Source organism: Macaca thibetana, chromosome 4 (genome assembly GCF_024542745.1).
Source record: "Macaca thibetana thibetana isolate TM-01 chromosome 4, ASM2454274v1, whole genome shotgun sequence".
In the NCBI taxonomy this organism is placed as follows: Eukaryota; Metazoa; Chordata; class Mammalia; order Primates; family Cercopithecidae; genus Macaca; species Macaca thibetana.
In genome coordinates this window covers 39,694,677-39,721,597 of record NC_065581.1, presented here as the reverse complement: position 1 = coordinate 39,721,597, position 26,921 = coordinate 39,694,677, and the positions used below count along the sequence as shown (strand labels likewise).

The following is a 26,921-nucleotide window of genomic DNA, read 5'->3' as shown; positions in this document are numbered from 1 at the left end:
TTCCTTTCTCATCAGATGCCCTCCTCTGACCTTTCTAAGACTGTTGGAAACCTCATGGCTTAAACCCAGGGGGAGAACAAACTTTATCTCCAAACCAACACATTCTGAGAGTGAAAGGGAGGACAACTAACCATTATGCCAGGACAGAGGCATAAACTTGGACAAACGAGGATGTATCATCACCCTATTTCAAACAGAGATTGAAAATGAACTGGCTTAAAAAAATTATCCTGACATCTAACCTCTTGTGACAGTAAAAATAAAATAAAATAAAAACGATCTGTGAATTTGTCTGGTGAATTGTTCTCTTAGTGCACATTTCTATCCTACACCTGCAGTGGCTTGAATGTTAGCCCTCAAAAAGACATGTCCAGGTCCTATTCCCTGAAATCCATGAGGCTGACCTTATTTGGAAAAAGGGCTTTTGCAGAGGGAATGAAGTTAAGGATCTTGAAGAGCCCTAAATCTGATGACAAATGTCATCGTAAGAGACATATAGGAAGAGAAGGAGAAGGTCAAGTGAAGACAGAGGCAGAGATTGGAGTTACGAAGGCACAAGCCAAAAAACTCCTAGAGCCACCAGAAGCCAAAAGAGGCAAGGGAGGATCCTCTCTTAGAGTCTTCAGAGGGAGCCAACACCTTGATTTCAGACTTCTTGTTTCCACAACTATGAGAGAATGAATTTCTGTTGCTTTCAGCCAACCATCTGTGGAAATTTGTTACAGCAGCCCAAGGAAACAGATACAATGCCTTACCCACCCCCAAGTCAAAGGTGCCTTCCTCACAGAAAAGTTTAATCTACGTGAAATTTTAAGTTCCTATCCCCACTTTAACCGTCACTACCAAACCAGAAATGTAGTCAATACCAGTAAGTTTGGGATAAAACACTGTCACATACAAAATGATACATGATTTAAAAATTAAACTCTTACCCTGTGAGTGACTTCTGACATACTTCCAACTGCTCATGTAAATGAGGTAAAAGTTGTCCCATGGTTTCATCTCCAACACAGCAATTAATCACGTTGGGATTCTCATGAGCTCGCTGCATTATTTTTATCCACGACTTGTCAATATTCTGAAAACGTTTTGCTTCCTGAAAACGAATCCATAGCCAGTAAAGATTAGCATCTGGATAATTGAGAAACAGCTAAGTCTTCACCTTGGAATTTTCTATAGTTCTTCAAACCAGCCTCTATTAGTCTCAGGCTGCATAATTTAAACAGACAATTTTTTTTCATCTGAATTAATTCTGAGCGACACAAACCCGAAGTTATAAAACTGCATATTAAAATGCTACTTTATCACAATGAGGCTTATTGCTTATTTGTTTCATTGCATTTAATATGTTTTTCAAAGTACCACATGATTAATTTGCAGAGCTATCAACTTAAAGTTCCAATCTAGTGTTTCAGCACCCCAGGTGTTTTGGTTTGATGAGCAAACTGAAGAAGCATGAAAATAATTTGATCTCAGGATCCTTGGAATAATTGCAGCTCAATAGTACCCCAGGGCAGGGGAAAAAAAAAGAAAAAAGACAGTAAAGCCACAAAACAAAGTTTCATTTCCATTTTCGCAAGTGAAAATTTTCTGTTTACTATGAATGATATTAAGCTTTGCACTCAGTTGCAAAAATGCCTCTAGAAATTGGCATAATCTTTCCTCTTTTAAAAATACAGTCTTCTGATTAAAAACAAAAATGATATATTTCAGTTTAATGGTTTAAAAATGTGCCATTAGTACAAAGGAAATCAGTCATTTAAAAAAAAAAAAAACAACAACTCTTTTATCCTTGATTTTTAACCTATATAGACCCTGTTTGTAAATATAGAAGTTTAGGAAGAGCAGGCTTAGTTTTCTAAGAGCAAAGTTACCTTCATCGACTAAACCTATCAGTTATTATAGTTATTGGCATTGATTTAAAAGGCCCCAATAGAGCTGTTCTAAAGGTTTTGTTACAGCCTCCCAAGGCTGTTTTCTTGCTCCACAGTATGTTTCTGATCTGTTAGTAGTAGACTTACTAAGAATTAACAAAAATTAATCTGTGCTTACAGAACATAGATTAATTTTAATACTACTCTCAGAGGAATATTATGAGGTTAACTCTTAGAAAAGATGAACTACTATAATAGTACCGCATTTGAATGTACCTCACATCCTCAAACAACCTCGAGATTATTCACCGTTTAAAACTATGTGGGTTTCTTCTTTCTGCTAATCAGAGGTCAGCACTTTCTAAAAAAATTTTTCTGTAAAGGGCCAGATATTAAAGATTTTAGACTTTTTGGGCCATATAATCTGAGTTATAACTACTCAAGTCTGCTGTTGTGGTGCTAAAGCAGCCACAGACAATATATAAAGGAATGGATGTGGCTGTGTTCCAATAAAACTTTATTTACAAGAACAGGCAAGTGGGCCATAGTTTGCCAAACCCTGGCATAGTTAAGCTTTGACCATACGTCTTTGCGAAGACTTTTACAGAGACATATAGACAACATACACCAAATTATTTTATCAGTAATTACAAAAGTTGTATTTACCTGAGGCAGCTGTTTGGCAATATCTCCACCTACAAAGACGGCTTCAAGATAAATCCAAAGGTTCTGTACTACAAGCCACTCTTCAATTATATCTGAGGAAGTAGACAATTTATACACCCAATTTTGGATATTTTTTTTAAATGGAGCATTGTATCTAAAAGGTAAGAACAGAAAAGATCATGTTTCAAAGAAGATTCAGAAAATTGTATGGCCTTATCGAAGTAAATTACAGAAGAAATATTACTTTGGGAATGAATGTTTTGTCCTAAAAGGGCAGTTTCTAATAGATATTATACAGCTAATAAAAATTTTTGCTTTTTATGAATAAAACTCATATAACTATAGTGATTTTACTTATTGTTACCATATGTCAGTCATAGAATAGAAGAATGGGCCTAGTTTTTGTTTGTTTGTTTGTTTGTTTGTTTGTTTGTTTTTAGAGACAGAGTCTCACTCTGTCACCCGGGCTGGAGTGCAGTGATGTGATCTCGGCTCACTGCAAGCTCCGCCTCCCAGGTTCACGCCATTCTCCTACCTCAGCCTCCCAAGTAGCTGGGACTACAGGTGCCCGCCACCACACCTGGCTGATTTTTTATATTTTTAGTAGAGACAGGGTTTCACCATGTTAACCAGGATGGTCTCGATCTCCTGACCTCATGATCCGCCCACCTTGGCCTCCCAAAGTGCTGGGATTACAAGCATGAGCCACTGTGCCTGGTCAGAATGGGCTAGTATTATGGTGCATAGGTCCAGCAAAGGAAATGTGCTGGTCACTTCTGGGAGTAAACGGCAAACAAATAATAAGGTAGTTTCCAAAACTTCTGTGAACCAAATCCAAGTGGGGACTGCCTGTGAGAGCAACACGTAAGACACTGTTACTGGTCCGTGGAACTACTGAATCTAGGGAAAGAGACCACTATCCAGGGATTTTCCTTTTATGAATGGTCTTGAAGGTTTCATTCAGCAAGAGACAGACTATCTCTAAAGGGACAGGACAAATCAGATCCCTAAAGATCAGGAGAGGGTTAGGTATCACCAGGTTCACCTGGAGAAAGATGACCACAAAGCCAGGGTCAAGCTTGAGATCTGATGTTCACTTACAGAGGTTCTCTTCCCACCCACAGACAGAGAATTACACCAGGTACTACAACTAGTTTCTGCAGTGCTAGAGACCCAGGGTTGCTACCCCCATACAGCATGGCTCCTGTTTTTTGATCATCAGGACTTGCTGAAGTCTTTATGAGAATACAAAGGGTCCAGAAAGCTGAGCACAACAAAGGAAGACAAGAAATAGAATGGATGCCATGGAGGAAGCAATGGGAGGCTACTGGGTAAAAACCCCAACTACCTACAGTTACAGCAAGAAGCCTACTGCAGCGTGTGGCAGGGGCAAGCAGTTTCAATGTGGTGCAGTGGCATTTGCTGGTGAGTGGCACTTGTTGACTAGGATCTTCAAACTCTTCTTGATCTAGTCCAGAGTGATTTGAAGGTATTCACCTGTGGAATGGGGTTTTTTCTGGGTACGGTCCGATGCCTGAATACAACCCATAACTTCCCTGAAAGCCTATGTTACACATGAAGTTATAAATGGAGTTGTACATAAATTGTTCCAAGGAGGTAGGTAATCCAATTGCTCAGGGAGTAAGAGGCATTTTTCCCAATACTCAGTTTATACTGTTTCCCGGGCCACTGGTCGAGAGCTGAAAGGCAGTCAATATGCCAAAATCATCTTCCAAATAAAGACATGTAAAACAGCATGGCATGGACAGGCATCTAGGGAGATGAAGCAACTAGATAGGCCAAAAATGGTTCTGCACAGAAAAAAAAAAAAGTCATCCTTGATTGTGTATAACTTCTAAAGACGGAAAAGGGAGATCTGAAACAAAATCGAAAAATCGAGCATAGCTAGTTTTTTTGGCCAGATACCTGCAATTGTACAACTTTGTGTGGTCAAACCCACCATGTCCCATGAAGTCCCATGGAATCAGGGATCCACCAGGGAAGTGTCACAATCCAGGCAACATCTACAGTCAAGTCTCACCCAAGAAGACATACAGCTTCCTTCTGAAGTCACATCAAAGTAGTCCTAGAGATCTAGCAGGTATGACTCACTACTAGGTCAGTCTGTGGTTAGTTCTGGAACAGGCTTTCCAGAACTAACTTGGCACTGCAAAGTTCTCTAGGAGGAGAATCTCCCAGAATGTGATGACTTCTTAGCTATCCTTATACTCTTTCTGGCAGGGCCAGAAGTTTGTAAACATTGAGTTTACTAATACACAAATAGGTATTTTACTAATCAGGTTATGTCCAAGTAAGTATGAATTTAAGAAAGGCTTCAAATCCTGAATTTCTTGGCTGCAGACACTGCCCAGGTGAATCTACAGCCCTTCTTCAAGAGGTTATCATCCAGGAAGTCAGACGGCAAAATCTGCAATGAACCATAGGGAAACAGTAGCCCACGAAGTCTAGAAACTACTGAATATCCTATGGTCACCTTTGCCAGGATTCCCTGAAAGCAGAGGATGCATCCGAGGACCTTGACCTTTATAAATTCAACCAAGAACTCCCTGGACTGGCAGCTTTGTCATTACACAAATACAAGACGGCCCCTGGAGCCAGAGGTCACGCAGGATGCCACTCACTAACCAGTGATTCCAACCTGGAAAAGGGATATTAGCGATTTCTTAGGTGTGTTCAGGTGAAGAATAGTTGAGAACTACTGCATAGTCAGCTAGAGGAATAGAGGTTGCCAGTGCCAAAGACCTGACAGAATATTTAATCTGACTAAGTCCTATAAGAATTTCCTAAAGCTGCACTCGAGATCATAGGTACCTTCAAGCTGGTCCGTAGTTCAATGATGAACAGGTGACCTCATTCAGACCATAATGGTCTCAGCCTCTTTTCACCATAAAAAATGAAAGTCTCTACGTAAGTGCCAAGCCCCTCATGGGCAGATTGCTCTAGTGGTAGATTGCTCTCACGGGTGGCCAGCAGGCTTTTACTGGGTCATTGGGTGAATGCTTGAACAGGATTAGCCAAGAGGTCAATGATGTCAAATCAGAGGAACAAAGGAGAGAAAAGATAAAATGAAGAGGTCATCTCAGTGGGGAGCCAAGACCTTCAGAGGACAAGCTGCCAGTTTGGGGAGGACTAATTAGGATGGGGCCCACCAGGAAAAATAGGGAAGGGGAGACGAGTACCATTAAAGAAGAGATGGAGGCCATGATTATTAGGGAAAACGGGCAGTTCATATAGGGACAGACAAGATAGAGCAATTTAGTGCAGAATCCTATCCAATGCAAGAGCTTTAAAACTGAGCTTTTACTTAGAATTTTATAACCCTAAATATCCCATTTAAACCTCTCCCCCAAATTATAAAATTACCTGTTGCTGAGTAAGGACCCTAAGACCATTAAACTATCCTCCATCAAAGTGATAATTTCTCCCGATTCGGTTCCTTTGAGCAGGAGCTCTCCTTTTCCCTTAAATGCTGCAAAACTCAGATTTTGGTTGGTCCAATTCTCAATCACCTGAGTCAGCTTGGCTTCGATATCCTTCTCCTTAATGGCAGATATGCAAATATCCTTTGAAGGAAAAGCAAAGAATATGTCATGATGTTTTCAACTACAAATTAAGTGCATCACAAAATCATAGAATTTTTTTTAGCTTGAAAGGGACCTGGAAGTCACCCAGTTCATGTAGTCATTTTACAGCCAAGAAAAGGCTTCAGATCAGTGTGTTGCAACTTGACACTAGAGCCTTATGACTCACCGACTACTAATTATTTTTCTGTACCACATACATGAAACAATGGAACTTAAATCATCATTTTTCAGATTATGTTTTCAATTGGAGCTTCTGGCTAAAATGGGGATAATCACAGCTGCCCTGTCTATCCCAGAGGTTAGCTATGAGAATCAAATGAGAACATACACAACAGTCTTTTGAACACTTTCAAGTAACATATAGATATTACTATATTCCTGCCTGTTCTGGTCCTAATATGAATATCTCATTTGCTTAAACATCAATTGTTTTTTTCTTATGGGTTTTTCCATATTTTTGGGGGAATACTTAATAAGAAAGACTCATGAAAGAAAATAAAAGTAACATATTTTCCCCACAATGCCTCAACTTGTGTTCATAGTTAGAATCACAGAGATGAAAAAGAATTTAAAGGTGTGAGATGTTTCCACAAATGATCATAACACAAATTAGTGTGGAATAAATGTCCTAAGAATGATGTGAACCATGGTGATGTCTGAGGACAGAGGCCTGTGCTGAGGAGGAATGGCTTCACAGAGGAAGAGGTGAGATTCCAGCACAGGCTCTCTGGGAGGAAGAGGAAATTCTGTCCTGAAGGGGAGGCTTCCTTTAGAGGCAGTGAGTCCAGTAACAGCAGGAATCTAATTTGGCTAATGCTAGGGCATGTGTGGCTGAGCAACTAGACGTATCTGGGTGGACAGTACTAAGACTCTGTTTTGTGTACCAAGAGGAATTAACAGAATCCTGGAATTACTTGAAATTGTATAATAAACCACAGCCTACGAATGGCTACATTATTAAGTATAAACACATACTTATAAGAAGCAGATGGTCAGCCAAAGTGTTTCTAACTCTTTGTTTCTTTGTGATATTTACAAATAGGACAAAAATGCTTTGAAAGAAAAGCTTTTTGTGTACACACGTTGTCAAAAAGAGGTAGGGGAAGGCAGAAAACCCAAACCATATATTTGGGAGATTTCTGGTCACATGGTGCATTTTCTTAACTCCAAAAACATAGAATAATGGATAAAATAATTTTTTTAAAGTAAGTACAAAAGCAAACAACCAGCCTTAAAAACAAGATAAACATCTCCATGAACCAAAAGTGGAAAAGCTATGCAGACCATTTGGTGGAGCTGAAACACAGGCCTGAGGGCCCCGGTCACTGGGGCCAAGCCTCTGGTTCCCATGGGGTGAAGAAGAATAGAAACGATCTATAGGAGGAGCACCTGAGCTGGGGTCTAGCGCCCTCCAATCATGGAAGGAGGCTGAAAACACTGCCTCCGGCTGCCATCTAGGCAACTAGATTAAATGGAACGTGGACCTGGGGGATGGGGTGACACAAAGCCAGCCCCACAACCAGGACCTGAAACAGGTCAGCGCATGCCTGGATCATCACACCACAGCACAGGAGGGGATGGGGGATGGAGACCGCTGTTACAACCCCTGGCTCTCGGGCTCTCAACTTGGGGCTGAGGGGACGTGGGCAGTGGAGGAGGCAACCACAAGGCCACTAAACAAGGAAAACTAAGACATGAACGGACACAGACAATTTTAACACGTTATATAAGCCAGATTTTTTGAAATCCTGCCATTCAAAATGAGTCCTCCCAGCCACCCCAATAAAAATGACAAAATCCATGACAAAATCTAAGGCTCAGAGGATAGCCAACATAAAAAGCAACCACAGCAAAAATTCAGTCCAGGTGAAATTAATCTTAAAGAAGAATCTGAAAACATCTTTATATTTAATTTACAGTTGTTGAAGTATAGGTAAAGATAGTATAGATAAAATAATATTGGCCACGAGTTGATAAATGTTAGAGTAAGGAGAGCTTTACTTTTGTAGGTGTTTGAAATTTTCTCTAATGAAAAATGTTTAAATAATTATGTTTAAAATGTTCAAAGAGATAAGCGAAGACATCTATAAATCTATAGATTTGAAACCTACAGATCTGGAAATATATATAGATTTAAGACTCTGTAGATCTAAGAATCTACAAAAAGGACAGAAAAATTTTAATGCAAAAATGAAAAAAAATGGTGGCCACAAAAAAGAACCAATTAAAAATCTTGGAAAGGAAAAATGTAATAATAGAAAATTCTAAAAACTTAATAGACTGAACAAGAAAAAACATAAAATTAGAAATTTGGAAAACAGAGGGATTCACCAAGAACACAATACATAAATAAACAAATATTTTTTAAGTGGAAGTGCATTCTGGGGACAAGGAAGATATATTGAAGGGCTCCAAAACAAATGTATTTCAAATAATGTATTTCAAATAATCGTATAATCTCATTGAGTAACAAGATTATTTCATAAAAGTCAAGAATGTTCAGGATCATTCCAAATTTTGAGGGTGCATTACAGAGGGCAATTAGTCCAACCTCTCATAAAATATCTACAATTCTCAGAAAAGAAAAAAGGGACATTCTTTAATGGATCATTGATAAGAACGTATACACTTATGTACCTCAATATCATCCTTATTTTTAAGGAGTGGTGCTTCCATGATATTTCTAAGGCAAAAAGAATCAGATTCCACATCAAATGGGGTTCCAGTTAATTCGGAGATTCTATCCCAGTGCCTCTGTTTCATGGCCTTATTGGTCATCATTTCCAGTAGAGGACATGACTCACTGAAATCATCAATTCTCTTTCTGAGATCCAAAAAAGCTTGCCAGTCTTTAAGTCCTTTTGGAAGTTTCCGACATCTTTCAGAAAGAAAGAGAAAAAAAATGCCACCTTCACATTTCTTTGAAGAAGGTTTTATGTATATACAGTAGTATATTAGGGAATAAATTAGCTTCTGAAATACCTATAGGATCCTAAGAAGATAGGTATTATAAAAAATTCCATTGAGACTCACCTGTTTTGAAATTCCAGCAGTTCTGCATTAATTTTTTCAATATCTACATCTCCCCAAAGTATTTCATAATAACCACTAATACTGCTCATTACAGTGTCATACAATCCATACAGCTTCTGCAGCAAGTTGAGTTCTTTTCTGGGAAACAAAGTAATTAAGTTATCTCATCATGTATAGTATTTAATAAATTCCATTACTGGAAAGGCAGAGTTCATCCAATCAAATATTTCATACATTGTGTGTACAGTGTCTTATAGATACCAAATGCATACAACTATATCCGTTTTCAATACAAGGACTTTGTTAAAGATCTGCTATTAAGGTCAAGTTTACAGCTCCCAAATATTCCAGATCATACTATAACTTGACATTAGCAAATGGTTCATTTTGTAAAGAAAAAACCTTGCTATTTTTTAATGAGAAACTTACTACACCAATCATTGCAAACAATTGACCAAAACTTAATGATAAGGTCATAGCTGCAGCTAAGGTTTCATTCGACTTTTTTTCTTTCAAATACAAGCTGGATTTTATGAGAACGTTTCCCTCGACTAAGTCCTGGTCTGCCTTTAAGACTGAGCTTAAACATCCCATTCCTACCAGAAGTTTTCCCTCATGTGGCCAGGTGTGGTGGCATGTGACTGTAGTCCCAGCTACTTGGGAGGGTGATGTGAAAGGACTGCTTGAGCCCAGGAGTTCAAGGCTGCAGTGAACTATGATTGCACCACTGCACTCCAGCCTGAGCAACAGAACAAGACCCTATCCAAAACAAACAAACAACAAAATCCCACATGTGCCCAGATGAAGTTTCTGTATTTAAAACAAGAATAAAAGGTCCGAGTAAAGAAAAATTCTTAAATGTGTAAAACACCAAATTGACCACTTAACAGAATTTGTGGATTCTCCCAGAAATTCCTCAGCCCTTAGTACACCATAAGGTTCTACTGGATTCAATTTTAGTTTTCAAGTTTATTCATAAGGATTGACATTCACAACTTTTATTCTTCATTAGAGATACTTCAAAAACCAAAAATAAATTTTTTAATGAAGTAAAGTCATTCTATTATTTTATTTTATTTTTGAGAGAGAATCTCGCTCCGTTGCCCAGGCTGGAGTACAGTGGCACGATCTCGGCTCACTGTGATCTCTGCCTCCTGAGTTCAAGCGATTCTCCTGCCTCAGCCTCCCGAGTAGCTGAGATTACAGGCAGGTGCCACCACCCCCAGCTAATTTTTGTATTTTTAGTAGACAGGGTTTCGTGATGTTAGCCAGGCTGGTCTTGAACTCCTGATCTCAGGTGATCCGTCTGCCTCAGCCTCCCTAAGTGCTGGGATTACAAGCATGAGCCACCGTGCTCAGCCCATTCTATCTTGTAATTACCATGTAGGTGTAGAAGATCCTTTTACAAATTGAAAACACATTCTGCAATCTTAGTTGTCTTATTTTTCCAATTCTTGATTCATTTTTCATCATTCTTAGAATTATTTCATTATTACTTATTATTATTCTCAACTATGCTAAAAATGACTAAAAAAATAAGAAAAAAGAATGATGACATTGCCTAAAGGGTAATTCAATAGCGAAAAAAAAGTGACTATTGTATCATCCTCTAGGCTTCTTATTGTGTTACATAAAGTATTGCAAAATCTTTCAAAAAAGTATATAAGAAGAATGCCAGAGACACCATTTTTGTAGTCTTTTGATTTTTGCTTGTTTAGCTTTTATTTAATACAGTTAAGAATTCAGAATTTTTCATTTTCTACCTAAAAGGGCAAAGAGAAGAAAATTGACAAAGAAATGTGTTTTCCAAGTATTAAACAGAAAAGAGACAGCAGCATTTCCTTTTGATGGTGAAATTGATTAATATGTGAAATCTCAATCTATGTCTTCAGATGATGATAACCTAGATGAATTTTATAAAATCCAGTAATTTATAAGTAAACAATATATTTCTGTAGACTTCAATAGAAGTAAGGGCCTTATCATGCAATATTTTGTAACAAGAACCTAGACTATCCCATTTTGTGAAAAAGACAAGTCATAGTGTTCCTTCGTTATTTATGATATTTACATAAGTTTTATTTGATACATTTCATAAGTGGACAAACGTTGAAGTGAGATGTGTATTCAAGGAAATGGATGATTTAGAAATTTAAAATTTCTTGGAATTGATCATTCAAATCTAAAAGTAAAGTCTTCTGTATTTATGGAGCAAAACAGATGACAGTCTTCTCTTAAAAAAAAGGTGACTGAGTTTTCAACTGTTTTGAATCTTGACAATGCAAGTGCAAGAAAAATCAGAAGTAATGATAAAGCCAGAGATTCACTGGAGATGATTTAAAATATGAAATCCATATTTACAACACGGATATGCTCCAGGTTCACACATGACAGCTGATGAGGAGTTAGTCTCATACAATGCTGGTCCCCATTTTGTATACATACATCTTCAATCCAGGATATTACAGAATAAAAGTTTGAGTTTACTCTGCTTAAATTCTTATTAAATCTTCTAATAAAAGTGCTTCTCCACCAGACATGGTGACTCACGCCTGTAATCCCAGCACTTTGGGAGGCCAAGGCAGGTGGATGACCTGAGGTCAAGAGTTTGAGACCAGCCTGACCAACACGATGAAACCCTGTCTCTACTAAAAATATAAAATTAACCAGGTATGGTGGCACATGCCTATAATCCCAGCTACCTGGCAGGCTGAGGCAGGCGAATCGCTTGAATTCAGGAGGTGGAGGTTGCAGTGAGTCGAGATCACACCATTGCACTCCAGCCTGGGCAACAAGAGTGAAACTCCATCTTAAAAATAAAAATTTTAAAAAGTGCTTCTTGGCTGGGTGCAGGGGCTCACACCTGAAATCCCAACACATTGGGAGACCAAGGTGGGAGGATCACTTGAGCCCCAAAGTTCAAGACCAGCCTGGGCAACATAAGGAGGCTCCTGTCTGTATAAAAATGTTTTTAAAATTAGCCGGGACCAGTGGCACGCGCCTGTAATCCCCGCTACCTGGGAGGCTGAGGCAGGAGGATCACTTGAACTCTGGAAGTTGAGTGATTCCACCACTTCACTCCAGTACTAGCAACAGAGTGAGATCCTGTCTCAAAAAAAACAAAAAACAAAAAACAAAATGAGCTTCAAAGCTTTTCTCACCATTCTCACCATTGTGTAAATTATTCACAAAATTTAAAATATCAAAATGAAAATGGTCTGTTGGTCCAGATGGTAAATGGTGATGATGATTTCTCCTGCTAGCCTGAGGGTGAACGCATTGGATCTGAGGTTGAGTGCGCATCACAATCACCTGGAGTGTGTAAAATGCAGATTTCCTAGGACCCAATCCCAGAGGTTCCAATTCCGTAACTCAGAAATGAGGGCCAGACATCTGTAATTCTAACACAATTGGCTAATGGATTACATTTGGAGAGTAACTGTTTTAGAAAGAGAATACAAACCACCTACCCTAAATGGCTGAAGCATTCATTTCTCTTTAGAAAATTTCATGTCTATTTTCATGAAATTTTCATGCTGTGGCTTGAAGGCAGTCAGCATAAAGTTATTTTCTAAAGCCAAGACTCTAATGAGTTAATTCTATCACTGTATTAATGTTGCTTTTAAGGAAAGTTATATTTCAAATTCTTTGAGAATATTCTAAAATTCGATTGAAATACACTTGTTTATATGTGATTTATAATCAGTTAGCTTATTTGGCCTTCAATCTCACTAAATTCTATGTCTACTCAATGGGGAAGAGCATTTTACCATAAATGGAGTAAGAAGGCAAGGGGAGCCAGCACGGTGGCTCACACCTGTAATCCCAGCACTTTGGGAGGTCGAGGTGGGTGGATCATGAGGTCAGGAGATGGAGACCATCCGGGCTAACACGGTGAAACCCCGTCTCTACTAAAAATACAAAAAAACTAGCCAGGCATGGTGGTGGGCACCTGTAATCCCAGCTACTTGGAAGGCTGAGGCAGGAGAATGGCATGAACCCAGGAGGCAGAGCTTGCAGTGTGCCGAGATCGCACCACTGCACTCCAGCCTGGGCGACAGAGCAAGACTCCGTCTCAAAAAAAAAAAAAAAGAAGGCAAGGGGAGCCAGGAGGGTTATTCCTCTAAATAAACAAAAGTTACTCAAAATTGCAGTGCTTCTGCATAATCACTGACACTATGCAAAAACAGTCAAAGAAAAAGTAAAGCATAGGCTAAATATAGACCATGCATGCTCAAAATTTTAGCAACATATTTTCCATTCCCCTAGAACGTTTCTTTTGTATAGGAGACCGTGTGTCCGATTTGTCAGGAATAGCTGGAATAAGGAGAATATTCAGTTGTGCTCCAAGCTGTGGTGTCCTCTGCATAATAAAGGATTTAATGGTGACATGATTCTTCTAATAGATAGTATTTAATTATTTGCATGTAATACTTGCTTATTTTCTAAACTCACCTGGTTTTTTGTAAAACCTCATAGTCAGTCACAGGCAATCCAAAAAGTTGTTCACCAGATGAATACGTAACAAATTTCCTCCACAGATCATCAAAATTGGCCTGTAACAAAGGTTTTTAAATTGTACTAAAATATAATTAATTCAGTAGAATTAAAGTAGAATTTATTATCATTGGGATAAAAGCTAGGTTGAGGCTCATTAAGTAATATCTATAAAATAAGGATTTGTGAAGCAAATTTATACTGATACCAAGCTATCAGAGGAAAAGGTAAACACGTTAGCTTTCAAGCATTCTAAAAGCACTCGTTTTATATAAAATTATTTCTTCTTCTCCAGAAGGCCTACATTTTGAGTTCCCATAAGTACATCTAAAAGTAATAAAGCTGCATTTTTAAAACTCTACAATTCTGGATTTTTCAGTAATTTAGACTGGCCATCTCTATCCTACCGGGTTCAAATGAGCAAAGTGTTAGTATAATCCATTCAGTCCTGTTTTCTCTACATGCAATGAAGAGTCTATAAAAAAGAAGATTCAATTTTAATGCCATTTGAAATAATTCTAACCTCTTAAATCAGCAAAGTTAATGCACATGTCTTTTAATTTTTCCTTTTGAATTGGAATTTGAATATCCTATATTTGAGATGCTAAATATTAGCAATGTTCAAAGCACAAATGCCAACAGAAGTAACCCATCTGTGAGGACATATGAGCACTCTGTGTAAGTGGCACAGCATATTCCCGAAAACCCTAAATTCCCAGCCCTGGAGAATATCCAGCATCAGACCTCACAAGGCTTAGACAAAAATACAGGTCTGACAGATAACGTTAGTATATTTTACAGGACCCAGATCGGGAAGACACGAAGATACGGGGGGAACTCGAATGAACTCTTAGTTCCTAGAGGGCAAGGGCCATATTTTGTACTTTGTATATTCCTTGGTGTTTGGCATGGTGGTTACTTAATAAATGTGCTGAAGAGTCCATGGAACTATGTGAACACTAACGAAGGATAAACAATAACATCAAAGTTAGAATGCATTAAAATAGTGGTGTTTAAAAACTTATCAATGTGTAAAGACTATTGATGGATGCCAATCACTTACCTCTTCTTTTCTTTCAGGTTCCAAGTAACATAAAAAGACCCACAGCATCAGCTGAACAGGAATAAAGTATCAGCTTTGTCAACAGGACAGCAGGGTGCCCAGGAATTCCCCAAAACACGTATAAATTTGCATGAGAGAGCACCATCAGGATCCAGGGCCCAATATAAGGCACCTCTACCTCCGCAGATCCAGACTTTGGCACCTGCTTTTTTTTTAGGGAGTTGGAGTATACCTCATTTTGAAAACGGTTGTGTCTGCAAATCTGACCTCAAGTCACATATCCAGCGAGGTGCACGGCAAACAGCCTGTTTGGCTCACATCCCGAGGCACAGGCAGAACAGAAGGTACAGAAAGGCAAAAGATGTGCCCTACATTGTCTTTTTTTTGGAGATGGTTTTTTTGTTGTTGTTATTGTTGTTTTACTTCGTTTTGTTCGTTTTTGTTTTTGTGTTTTTGAGATGGAGTCTTGCTCTGTCGCCCAGGCTGGAGTACAGTGGTGCAATCTCAGCTCACTGCAACCTCCACCTCCCAGGTTCAAGTAATTCTCCTGCCTCAGCCTTCTGAGTAGGCTGGGATTACAGGCACATGCCACAATGCCCAGCTACATTAGCAACCCCTGGGTAAAATCTTGGCACATAATGTCCCAGTTGCTGACCAATTATTTGGTTTACATCACATGCCTTAAATTTTCTCTGCAAATTTGAAAATAAGGTCATCTGCTCAAACAAGCCTCAAAGCTACTCTTCCTACCACATTCCCTCCTTGGATACACAGTTCTACCTTCATCTATATGCCCAAGTTGGAAAGCTTTAACTTTTTCCCTCAAATCAGGTTTCAAGTCTGTCAATTCTGCTTCATTAAGAAACTCGTGATCCATCCAACTTTCTTCATTCTACAGGTGTCACTTGCTTGGTCTCAATCTTTACAACGTCTTGCTTGTGCTACCAAAACTGCTCTCAGTTTCATCTTCCTCTCTCCAAACCAGTCTCCACATTAGTACCACTAAAAATCTTTTAAAAACACAACTATTTTAAAAATTCAAGTATGATCGTATCACTCCCCGCTTAGAACCCTCCAACCCTTAAGACAGAATTCAGATTCCTTGTTATTGCCTACCGGGCCCTCCACTTGTGCTCGCTGCCCGCTCTGTCACCTCATTCCTCATCACTATCCTCTTTAGTACTGCATCCCAAAGGTGTACTACCTACCCTACACTCCTTACATCTCCCCATATCGCCCTACTAGTTTCCTCTCTGCCAGGCCTTTGTATGAGCTGCAAATTCTGCCTAACTTTCTTTTTCCCCTCCTTCTTCCCCTGGCTAACTCGAATTAGTCCTTCAAGATGCAGCCTAGATTCTTCCTCTTTCAGGAAGCCTTCTCCATCTGCCCCAACAGCCCATCTGTTTCCATTACAACAGTTTCCGTTCCACAATTTCACATACCTAGGTCACAGCTCTCATCGCACTTGCAATTATCTCTCTAGCTTGCTGTCTCTCTATCAGATTTTAGCAGCTTAGAGGTAAGAACCACTTCTTAATCAAATTTCTTCTGAGCAAGTCACACAGTAGGCATCTGATCTTTTTTTTTTTTATTACTAAGAATGCAGATGGGAAAGGGGACATGAAAAGAAAGTAACCACACTATTCAGCCACTGTGGGAAACAGGAAAAAGAGCAGGAGCAAAGAACAGAATTGCTTGATGCTCCTGAGGAGCAAGTTCACATAAGAATCCATGAATTTTCAAAGTATTAATCCATGTGAATGTGTGAACTTTCTCTAGATGCGCTCAGCAATCTGAGTGTAGAAAAAGATGGTGAATGGTTGGCCTGATCCAATGAGTACTGTACAGGCAGAGGAGATAGGACAAAGAAGTGGGGAAATTTAAAGAGATGGATGCAAAAGAAAGACAAAATAATGAATACAGAGGGAAAACATTTGCCAATATTTAAAATATTATTTTGATAAATTTTACTATACTATGATTTGTTATTACTTTACATATCAAATGAAATGCTTAGAACTAAAATAAGTTATATACTTAAGTTGAAAATCAGTCTTATTCTCTAAAAATACAGAGAGCTATTCTGTAGAGAGGAGCATGGAAAGAGACAGAGGAGTCAATTGCATCATTTAGCAGATTAGAATACAATTAAGGTCTGATGTACTTGAAACACAAACTTTTCCATTATAAAGTAAAACCCACATCTTTCCCTAAAATCATTTTTTTTTAAATTACACATTGTCAATGTAACAAAAAAAATGTAGTTTCACCTGAAATATCTGTAGCCTGTTGCTAGCTTCTTGGGGTGGTATATTTGGAACCATGGGTCCTTCCTGTAAGGAAGAATAGAATCTCCATTTTCATTCTTAATCATATGTATTTGTCAGTTTATTGGGTTTATCTATCATTTCCATTTAAATAAACCAGCATTATTTTTAATTTAAATAATTTAATTGTGTCCTGTACTTGAAGATTTTATTTATTTCTAACAGCTTTATTGAGATGGAATTCACATACTATACAATTCATTCATTTAAAGTGTACAAGTCAATGATTTTTAGTACATTCACAGCATTGTGCAACCATGACCACAGTCATTTAGAACATTTTCATCACTCCATCTTCCGTTCATTTTTAAAGGACCTTGACACAGCTAATAAAAAATGTGACAAAATTACATTCTGTATGGAGTGTGTACCCCAAGGGCTCTGCCCAATTTCATTTCTGATTACAAATGATGATGCTGTGTTTCTGTATTAGAATAACTGATACAGAGTTCTGAGAACAGCCTCTTTTTACTAATTATTCAGCCCAATATGGAAATAGGGACTCACGTAAGTTGAATATTTGGAAGAAGCAGAAAGCAGTGTCTGGTGGCTATGAACCAGAACACGGTTGCAAAATAATCCCCAAAAACAGTTCCCAAAATAAGTAAAGGCATAAAATAATTTACTCTATAGCAACAAATTAAAATAACAGGGGCTACTTCCAATGGAAAAATGAAGGCTATTAAGTATATTAACATGGTCAATCATGATACGATGGATATACTAAATAATAGACTAGATTCCCAATATGATAGTGTTTAAAAAATAAACTGAGGCACAATAATTTTTTTAAGTTTATCTGAGCACACAGCTATTTATCAGTTGGGAAACTCCCAACTAGACTTGGTTCAGGGTCTCCACTGCAGAAGGCTTTTACAGAGTGAGCACAGAAGTAATACAAAGAAAACATTTTATTGGTTTCACTTATAAAATTGTCTTCTTTGGTCTATCCTGCTGGAAAGTCCCCAGTTATATAATTACAGGCTTGTTTGCTGCTTCTGATTAGTTGAGCTGTTTCTAATATAGGCATTTATAAGAAATAGCACATTCAGATTTGCTTATGTCTGCAAACTGTGCAAGGGTAAGGTAACTTAAAATGCCTGACTGGCTGTGTCTGTTCAGGGATTCTTTAGACCTGATCTCCATTTTAAATTTACTTTAACAATAGAATGAGGGGGCAAATCAACAGATATGTTTAGTACATGCTAAAAAAAAAAAAAAAACAGCATTATATAAGTGACTGGCTGTGTCTGTTCAGGAACTCTTCAGACCTGGTCTCCATTTTAAACTTACTTTAACAATAGAATGAGGGGACAAATTAACAGATATGTTTAGCACATGTTTAAAAAAAAAACATTATATAAGTAGCACCAAGGGCTTAAATCATCTTATGAATACAGATCCACTGTGACCACTAAAAGAAAGAATATTTTGGGGGGACATATTCAGTCTTGAGTTTAACTTCAAGGTCAACATTATCAGTCAGAATACCAGTTTGAGTAGCGTATGGGACTGACCCAGTAAGACATCTATTATTTATTCTCAGGGACCTTTTTGGTTCTCTAAGAGCTTGTGAGAACACAAAATCAATGGCATAATATCCTGGTATTAGGCATTTATAGCTTCTCACAGCCTTCCAACAACTATATTACATTTTCTACCATGAGAATTCAGGCCCCGAGAAAGGACAAAACCAGACCCTTTGTTCCTTCCACAATCTCCAAAGTTGTTGCTCCTTTTAACAGTAAAATCTGTTTTCTTTCTCTATAAAATTTGCTTAAAGCAAGCTTGCCCAACCCACGGCCCACAGGCCACACGAAGCCCAGGAGAGCTTTGAATGCAGCCCAACACGAATTCATAAACTTTCTTAAGACAATATGAGATTTTTCTGCAATTTTTAAAAGCTACCCAGCTATCGTTAGTGTTAGTGCATTTTATGTGTGGCCCAGAAAAATTCTTCTTCTTCCAATATGGCCAGGGAAGCCAAAAGATTGGACATCCCTGGTTTAAAGGATTAGCTATCCCCTTTTCCTGATAGCTGCAAATATAGCCACTTACATGCAACATACCTATTCGTCTGGGTTCATCACTTTCATTTCATATAAACATATCACAGAACATTTCAACATACAGCAAGAAAATACTTAAATTACCAACTCATATGCTTCTGCAAAGTTTATCACGTCCTCACGAAAAACTTCCACAGATTCAAGTAGATTGCTTTTAAACTTTGGCTGCACTTGAACTAGGTCCTCTTGTACAGAAACCTAGAATAAAAAAGAATATTCAACCTCAGCGTGAAAGTAGCATATTAAAAACAAAGATTACAATTCTATTCCAATAAGTTTGTTATCTCACAGATATCCTATATGAACAAGGAAGTCTCTGTTTGCTTGTAATAAAATATATTAACAACCCAAATGTACCTATAGGAGACTCAAATCACTCTAGCCTGTGACTTAAGAGGCAAAGTCAATTTCTCTGTAACTGCTTCTAGTTGATCCAGGTCAGGCCATCGCTGTGACCTGGAAGAGAGTTACTATTATTGGCACAGTCTGGGTCACATGTTGTCTGTGGGGCCAGGCCAAGACCCGGGATTAGCAATCTCTAATTAAAAGTTCACATGCCTACGGTGGTTGGAGCAATTTTCTAAAAGAAAGTGATATTACTCTAGGTATTAAAAAAAATAGCAAATACCCTACACAATGGTCCTGAAAGACTCTGCTTAAACTTTCAATAATAATTGTCAGCACTTAAATAATGCTTGCTATCTGCCACGGTCTTTACATATGTTAACTCTTAATCTTCATAACGACCCTATGCAGAAAATTGTACTATGCTAATATGATTACCATTTTACAGGTGAGAAAACTGAGGCACAGAGAGGCTAAGTAACTTCCCCAAAGTTCCAGCAGCAGTATCAGGCAAAGTCAAGATTCAAACCCTGGTTGTGTAGTTAGAGGGCCCCTGCTCTTAACTGCTCTCGACAATAGCAGCTATCTTTAGATTGGAACATATACTACCTCAAGTTTAATGGTGACTGTAGTATATAACAGTCCATCTCTGCTAAAGGCTGGGTTAGTGGGTTTAACACTAACCATTAAAGAGATAGAAGAACAACCTAAGTGAATCCTCTTTTTGTTTTGTTCTGTTTTGTTTTGAGACGGTGTCTCATTCTGTCGCCAGGCTGGAGACTGGAGTGCAGTGGCACAATCTCAGTTCACTGCAGTCTCAGCCTCTCAGGCTCAAGTGATCCTCCCACCTCAGCCTCCCAAATAGCCAGGACTACAGGTGTGTGCTGCCACATCCAGCTAATTTTTGTATTTTTTGTAGAGACGAGGTTTTGTCATGTTGCCCAGGCTGGTCTGGAACTCCTGGACTCAAGTGATCCACCCATCTCAGCCTCCCAAAGTGCTGGGATTATAGGTGTGAGCCACCATGCTCAGCCATGAATCTTTTCCATTGAATAATAGCAGAAAATTGTGTTTCACTAAACCTCAACAGAGATTTCCTATTTCTTTTCTAAGACTCGCTCCTCTGACTAACCAGCAAGAGGAGTAAGCTATTTGTTAATATTGGATATGAATTTAAATAAACATGAGTTTATTTATTTCAAAAAAGTATTTTATGTACATTACCTCAAGTGAGCCTCACAGACACATAAAAAAACTAGCCTTCCTAAATGACCCCAAGAAGAAGTTGAGAAACAAATGTTATTAACTTGCATAAAATCATCCAGTTGACTGGTAGTAGAGCTACAGTCACAAGCCGTGACCTCAACTTCAGTTTTGTGTCTCCTTGCTGTTGTGTCTTGCTTCAGTATAATTAGAGAATACAGGTCATCCCTTGGAGTTCTTTTTTTTTTTTTTGAGATGGAGTCTCACTCTGTCACCCAGGCTGGAGTACAGTGGTGTGATCTCAGCTCACTGCAAGCTTTGCCTCCTGGGTTCATGCCATTCTCCTGCCTCAGCTTCCCAAGTAGCTGGGACTACAGGTGCCCGCCACCATGCCCGGCTGATTTTTCTGTATTTTTAGTAGAGAGGGCGTTTCACCGTGTTAACCAGGATGGTCTCGATCTCCTGAACTTGTGATCCGCCCACCTTGGCCTCCCAAAGTGCTGTGATTACAGGCATGAGCCACCATGCCCGGCCCCTTGGAGTTCATTTTTAATGTCTAACTTTTGGTGTATAAATATTTATCAACTTCAAAAACACTTAGAGAAAGTTATAGCTATCAAGTTCTACATTAAAAGAAAAAAAACCTCAAATCAGTAACCTCAACTTTGCAAATTAAACAAAGAAGAACAAATTAAACCCAGAGCAAGAAGAAGAAAAGAAATGATAAAAACTGGAGCACAAATAAATAGTAGAGAGAATAGAAAAACAATACACAAAATCAACAACCAAAGTTTTTTATTTGAAAAGACTGACAAAATTGACTATCTTTACCTAGACTAAGTAAGAATAAAAGAGAGAAGATGCAAATTTCTAAATTAGGAATGAAAAAAGGGACATCACTACCAGCCTAACAGAAATAGAAAGGACTATAAAGACACAATCAGCAGAGTGAACAGGCAACCTAGAAATGGGAGGGGAAAATGAAGAGTTGTTGTTTAAACAGAGTTTTAGTTTTGCAAGATTTTTTGCAAGTTCTAGAGATTGGTTGCACAACAATGTGAATATACTTAACACTACTAAAATGGTTAAGAAGGCAAATTTTATGTTAAGTGCATTTTACCACTATTTTCTTTTTAAAGCTTAGCACAAAGCTACCATAATCAAGACAGTGTGGTGCTGGCATAAGAATAGACATATAGATAAAAAGAATAGAATTGAGAGTCTGAAATAAACCCTTACATCTATGATCAATTGATTTTCAGCAAGGCTACCAAGACAATTTGCTGGTGAAAGGATTGTTTTTTCCAGCAAACAATGTTGAGGCAACTGGATTATCTACATGCTTTTATATGAAGTCCAACCCCTAACTTATACCATATGCACAAATTTAACTCAAAATGTATCAGAAACCAAAATTTAAGTGCTAAAGTTATAAAACTCTCATAAGAAAACATGGAAGTAAATCTTCATAACTCTAGATTGGGCAATGGTTTCCCAGAGAACATACCAAAAACACTACCACCAACAACAATAAAAAGATGAACTAGACTTCATCAAAGTACAAAACTTTGTGCATCAAAAGACACCATCAATAAAGTGAAAAGATAACCCGCAGAGGAAGAGAAAATATTTGCAAATCATATGTCTGATATGAAACTTGTACCCATAATATATAAAGAATTCTTACCACTCAAAAATAAAAAGACAACAAAATTTTTAAAAACCAAGCCAAGGATTTAAATTCACGTTTCTTCAAATAAGATATACAAATGACCAATAAAATGGCCACATGAAAACATGCTCTATCTCATTCGGCATTAGGAAAATGAAGTCCTCGCACATGAACGATATGGATGAACTTTGAAAAATTACGTTGGGTGAAAGAATCAAGTTACAAAAGACCACACATTGTATGATTTAGTCTACATTAAATGTCCAGAAAAGGAAAATCCACAGAAACAGAAAGTAGATTAGTGGTTGCCAGGGCTGGGGCAAGAGAGAGAATCAGGAGTGATTGCCAATGGGCATGGGGTTTCTTTTGGGGGGTGATGTTTTAAAATTAGATAATGATGGTGGTTAAGCAATGATGTGAATATACTAAAAAACACTGAATTGTATGCTTTAAAATGGCAAACTTTATGGTATGTGTATTCTATCTCAATAAAGTCATTAAAATAATTTACAGTCTCACATTGCTTGATGATGGTAATAGGCTGAGAAATGCGTCATTAGGTGATTTTGTCGTTGTGTGAACACCATTGAGTGTACTTACACAAACCTAGATGGGATAGCTTACTGCACACCTAGGCTATATGGTATGGCCTACTGCTCCAAGGCTACAGACCTCTACAGCATGTTACTATACTGAATGCTGAAGGCAATTCTAGACACTGGTAAGCATTTGTATATCTAAACATATAAAAGGATCAGTAAAAATATGGTATTATAATCTTACGAGATCACCATTGCATATGCAGTCTGTTGTTGACTGAAACATTGTTACGTGGCACACGACTGTATATTAAGCTTTAAAAAGATATAAAATACCTTTTTTTTCTGGAGATAGTGACTTAAGAAAAAAATAATGTAATTAAATTCATACTTACAGCTTTGCTCTGCAATTTGTTGAAAGAATATCTTAAGGTATCAACTGCTTCTGATTCTTCTTTGGTTACTTCAACTTCAAATCTGTTTAAAATAGCATAGGCTTCCTACAGGATGAAGGTGGAGTTTAGAAATACCACAAGGGAAAGCCATTGCCAAATCATTTAGATGCCTTCTAGAAACACATTCCTATGTCTTAGAAGAAGACGGCATGTTCTAGAAAAGTGGTTTCCAAAATTAAAAGTGTATGAAAAGCACCTTTCGATTCTGACTACCAGATACTAACTCTGGATCATGGGCTCTGAAATCTGCATTTAATAAGCACCTAGGTGATTCTGATGGAGATGTATATGTCTCTCTTTTTCCTTCTTGACCCTGTGTCAACACCACAGAAGATACAGACTGTATTAAAATAGGGGTTGACTATACAAGGAACGGAATGAAATGATGTAGGAGATACCCAAAGAAAAGAAACTTGAATGATCCAGGGTCCAAGGGATGCCCAGTAATTGTCTTCACCAAAAAAAAAAAAAAAAAAAAAAAAAAAAAAAAAAAAAAACCAGTATGGTAAAGAATTAAGCTTCTGCAGTGAGGGAAAAATTGATATAATAATTGATTATATCTTGAAGTCTGGCTGGTCAGCATCCAAAATCCCCAAATACCAACATTTTTTTAATGCAGTAAAAGTATAAAGTTCATTAGCTACCAAAGAGTATAAACTCTCAATGGGTTCAAGAAAGCATAAAACAGTCATAAATATTAGGTACCATAAGGAGGTAGAGGTGGTGTCAGTTCCCCAGATTTTTCAGGCAATGAGGCAGTCTATTGTTTATAGACAAAAAAACAATAATAAAAAGAATCAAAAGCCTGATTTTTATCACCATGTATCCGAAATTCTAAATAATATTAGTTCTAAAACATTCTAAATAGACAAACTCACCAAGGCTGTCCAAGTCCTGATCCCCAAAGTCTGTGAACATACTACCTTACATGGCAAAAGGGACTCTGCAGATATGATTATGTTAAGGAGCTTGCTATGGGGAGATTACTCTGGATTAACTAGGTGGGTCCGATGTAATCACAAAGTCCACATAAGAGAAAGAGTGTGGCAGGAAAGTAGGTGTGAGAGAAGACATAATGACAGAAATGGGGGTAGAAGTGATGGCATCACTGGAAGGGAACCATGAGCCAAGGCACGTGGGCAGCCCCTAAAAGCCGGAAAAAGGAAGGAATGGATTCTCCCCTAAAGCCTCCAGGAGCAACATGGCCCTGCTGACATCTTGATGTTAGCCCCATTAGACCCATTTTTGTACTTCTGATGTCTAGAACTGCAAAATAAACAACCTATGTTGTTTTAAGCCATTAAGTTTGTGGTGATTTGTTATAGCAGCAATAGGAAACTCATACTGTTTCCTAAAAACATCTTTCATTGATCTAAGTTCTAGCAGTTTACTATGGAGCCTGAGGGCACTGTTTCCACCATACTGCCTGTGGTACACCACCGGTCATGAGTGAGACCTATAATTGGTTTCTAAGGCAAGCCAAAGATAGTGGGAGAACTTGCCTAACATGTTGGGATTGACATGACAAGGGGCAATTATTTCTTTCCATAAAATGTTGGTGCCAGTATCAAAAATTAAACACTACCTACTCCAGTACAGCATTATTAATATATAAATATTCCTTTGTACTACAACAGTGTCTTTTGTATACTGTTCACTGTTGATAATTGCCAAAATTCTCCCAAAGACATCAACATCAGAGACTAGAAATAGGCAGACTGTGTTACATAATAGACGAATATGTTAAAGAACCACTTTCTTAGTGTGTCTCTATTTCTTTAAAAAAAAAAAAAAAAGCATTCCAAGAAAAAAAAATGCAATCCATTTCTTACTTCAATTGGTCCCAAAGTCATGTCCATTTGAATTTCATTATCACGTATGCAAGACAAGGCTTCCATTGCAAATCTGACATCATCTAAATCACGAATAGGTCTAGATAACTTTTTCAAGTATTCATTAATAAATGCTATCATGTCTGACATTTTCTTTTTGTATTCTTCATTCAGGTATCGACAGAGTAACATCTTCCAAGCCTTGGCCTCGATGGATAAGGCCAATTTCATTGGCTCTGATGAAGACAAGAAGAGATTAAATTAGAATATAACTGGCATTCTGAAACTATAAGGGCATCTATAACTCCTCTGTCCAATTCAGTAGTCACTAACCACATATGGCTTTTGGACACTTGAAATGTGGTTAGTATGAATTACATGTGCTGTAAGGTTACTAGATTTTGGAGACTTAATTCCTGTCCCCACAAATCATGTATCCCCGTGGAGATGTGCATGAGGTTTGACACCACAGCCCATGGGGGAGCATTTCTGAAATTAGTTCTATCACTGTTCTGTGTGACCTTTGCACTTCTTCTGACCATCCCATTAGTGGCCCTCATTCATTTCTGCATTTTTCTCGAAGGATCCCATGAAGTGGAGTGAAATTTATTGTTTTGTATATCAAGCCATGACTTCACAGGTTCCTTGCTTTTCTACTCCCCACATCATCCACATGGTCAGAGTATCTGTCTACCCTGACCCTGTACCCTGGACCTAGCCAGTTGCCCCAGGTCAACATGACCTACATTATAGACCAATCAGAGTCCTTTCTAGAGCATTTGAAATGAGGCTTGAGGAGGAGCCACGTGGTCTGGGAAGCAGAAAAAATTCATGCACAGTGGGAAGAAGAAACGAGAGGCAGAGAGAAAGAACTTCCTCAGCTTCCTATACTGTCCCTGCTTCTGGTCCATTCTGAAGGCTCAGTTGCACTTTGGATTCTGGGATAAACCTTTTCTCCCTTAACATAGCTCAAATGTGTTTCTGTTCTTGAAAACAAAACAGCTCTAACTAGTCAACTCTGCCTTATCAATCCTTCCTCTTTTACCTCTCAGTACTCCTACAGCCCCCCAATTCTGCCAGGCTTGAAACACAGTTGCTCTGCTCTTACCTTCCAACCATTAAACTTAGAGGCCTGTGGTGCTGAGCAGAAAGCGTGGCCTGAGAACAACCATGCAGCCAGCCTGGTGATTGAGGCTGTGAGATCATATCTCATGAGGTCCCCTAGGGGGACCTTTTTCCTCAGGCCTCAGGGATTCAGCCCACCCTCCCCTTTCTTTATAACTACCATCACCTCTCCCATTTTTAGATTCCACTCTCCAAAAACAAGCCCCCCAGCCCATTCTATCAGTATACTACAGTTGCTTTTTGTACTGTGGAGCATAGTGCTAACCATTATGAGGAGACAAATGTGAACTTTTAAAAAATAATAGTGTACAGTTTCCAAAACGCTACAGAAGTTCTTGTAATTATGCCACTGATGCATAGTTTCTGATTTCCAGATAAATAATCCCCCTCAAGTACTTGTAATCCTTTGGTACTTTTCTTCCTCAGAGAATCACAAGTACTTCCTTGGCAGATACAATAATAATATTTAATATTTATTCAACATCAATCATATGCCAGGTACTATGCTAAGCATCTTATATAAAGCATTTCGTGAGGTGAATACTGTCATTTTCATCAGCAGAGGAAATGGAGGTTAAAGAGGTCAAGTTACCCAAGTGGTCAAATTCAAGAGCCA

At 38.3% G+C, this 26,921-nt stretch overlaps 3 protein-coding genes across 4 annotated transcripts in view; 2 read left to right on the top strand and 1 right to left on the bottom strand.

The window, feature by feature from the left end:
* The window catches only part of BTBD9 (BTB domain containing 9), an 820,757-nt gene that overhangs the window by 122,276 nt on the left and 671,560 nt on the right, over nt 1-26,921 (top strand). The gene's annotated exons all lie outside the window — the stretch shown is intronic.
* Nucleotides 1-26,921, top strand: part of GLO1 (glyoxalase I) — a 453,994-nt gene that overhangs the window by 270,696 nt on the left and 156,377 nt on the right. The gene's annotated exons all lie outside the window — the stretch shown is intronic.
* The window catches only part of DNAH8 (dynein axonemal heavy chain 8), a 314,177-nt gene that overhangs the window by 179,938 nt on the left and 107,318 nt on the right, over nt 1-26,921 (bottom strand). For both annotated transcript variants that reach the window (XM_050787538.1, XM_050787537.1), the window contains exons 29-38: nt 25,181-25,416; nt 23,289-23,393; nt 19,219-19,332; nt 17,009-17,071; nt 13,634-13,734; nt 9,179-9,316; nt 8,783-9,023; nt 5,925-6,124; nt 2,541-2,694; nt 933-1,096 (exon numbers count right to left, since the gene is read on the bottom strand). In XM_050787538.1, the coding sequence (XP_050643495.1) occupies nt 933-1,096; nt 2,541-2,694; nt 5,925-6,124; nt 8,783-9,023; nt 9,179-9,316; nt 13,634-13,734; nt 17,009-17,071; nt 19,219-19,332; nt 23,289-23,393; nt 25,181-25,416 (1,516 nt within the window). The remainder of the gene's footprint in view (nt 1-932; nt 1,097-2,540; nt 2,695-5,924; nt 6,125-8,782; nt 9,024-9,178; nt 9,317-13,633; nt 13,735-17,008; nt 17,072-19,218; nt 19,333-23,288; nt 23,394-25,180; nt 25,417-26,921) is intronic.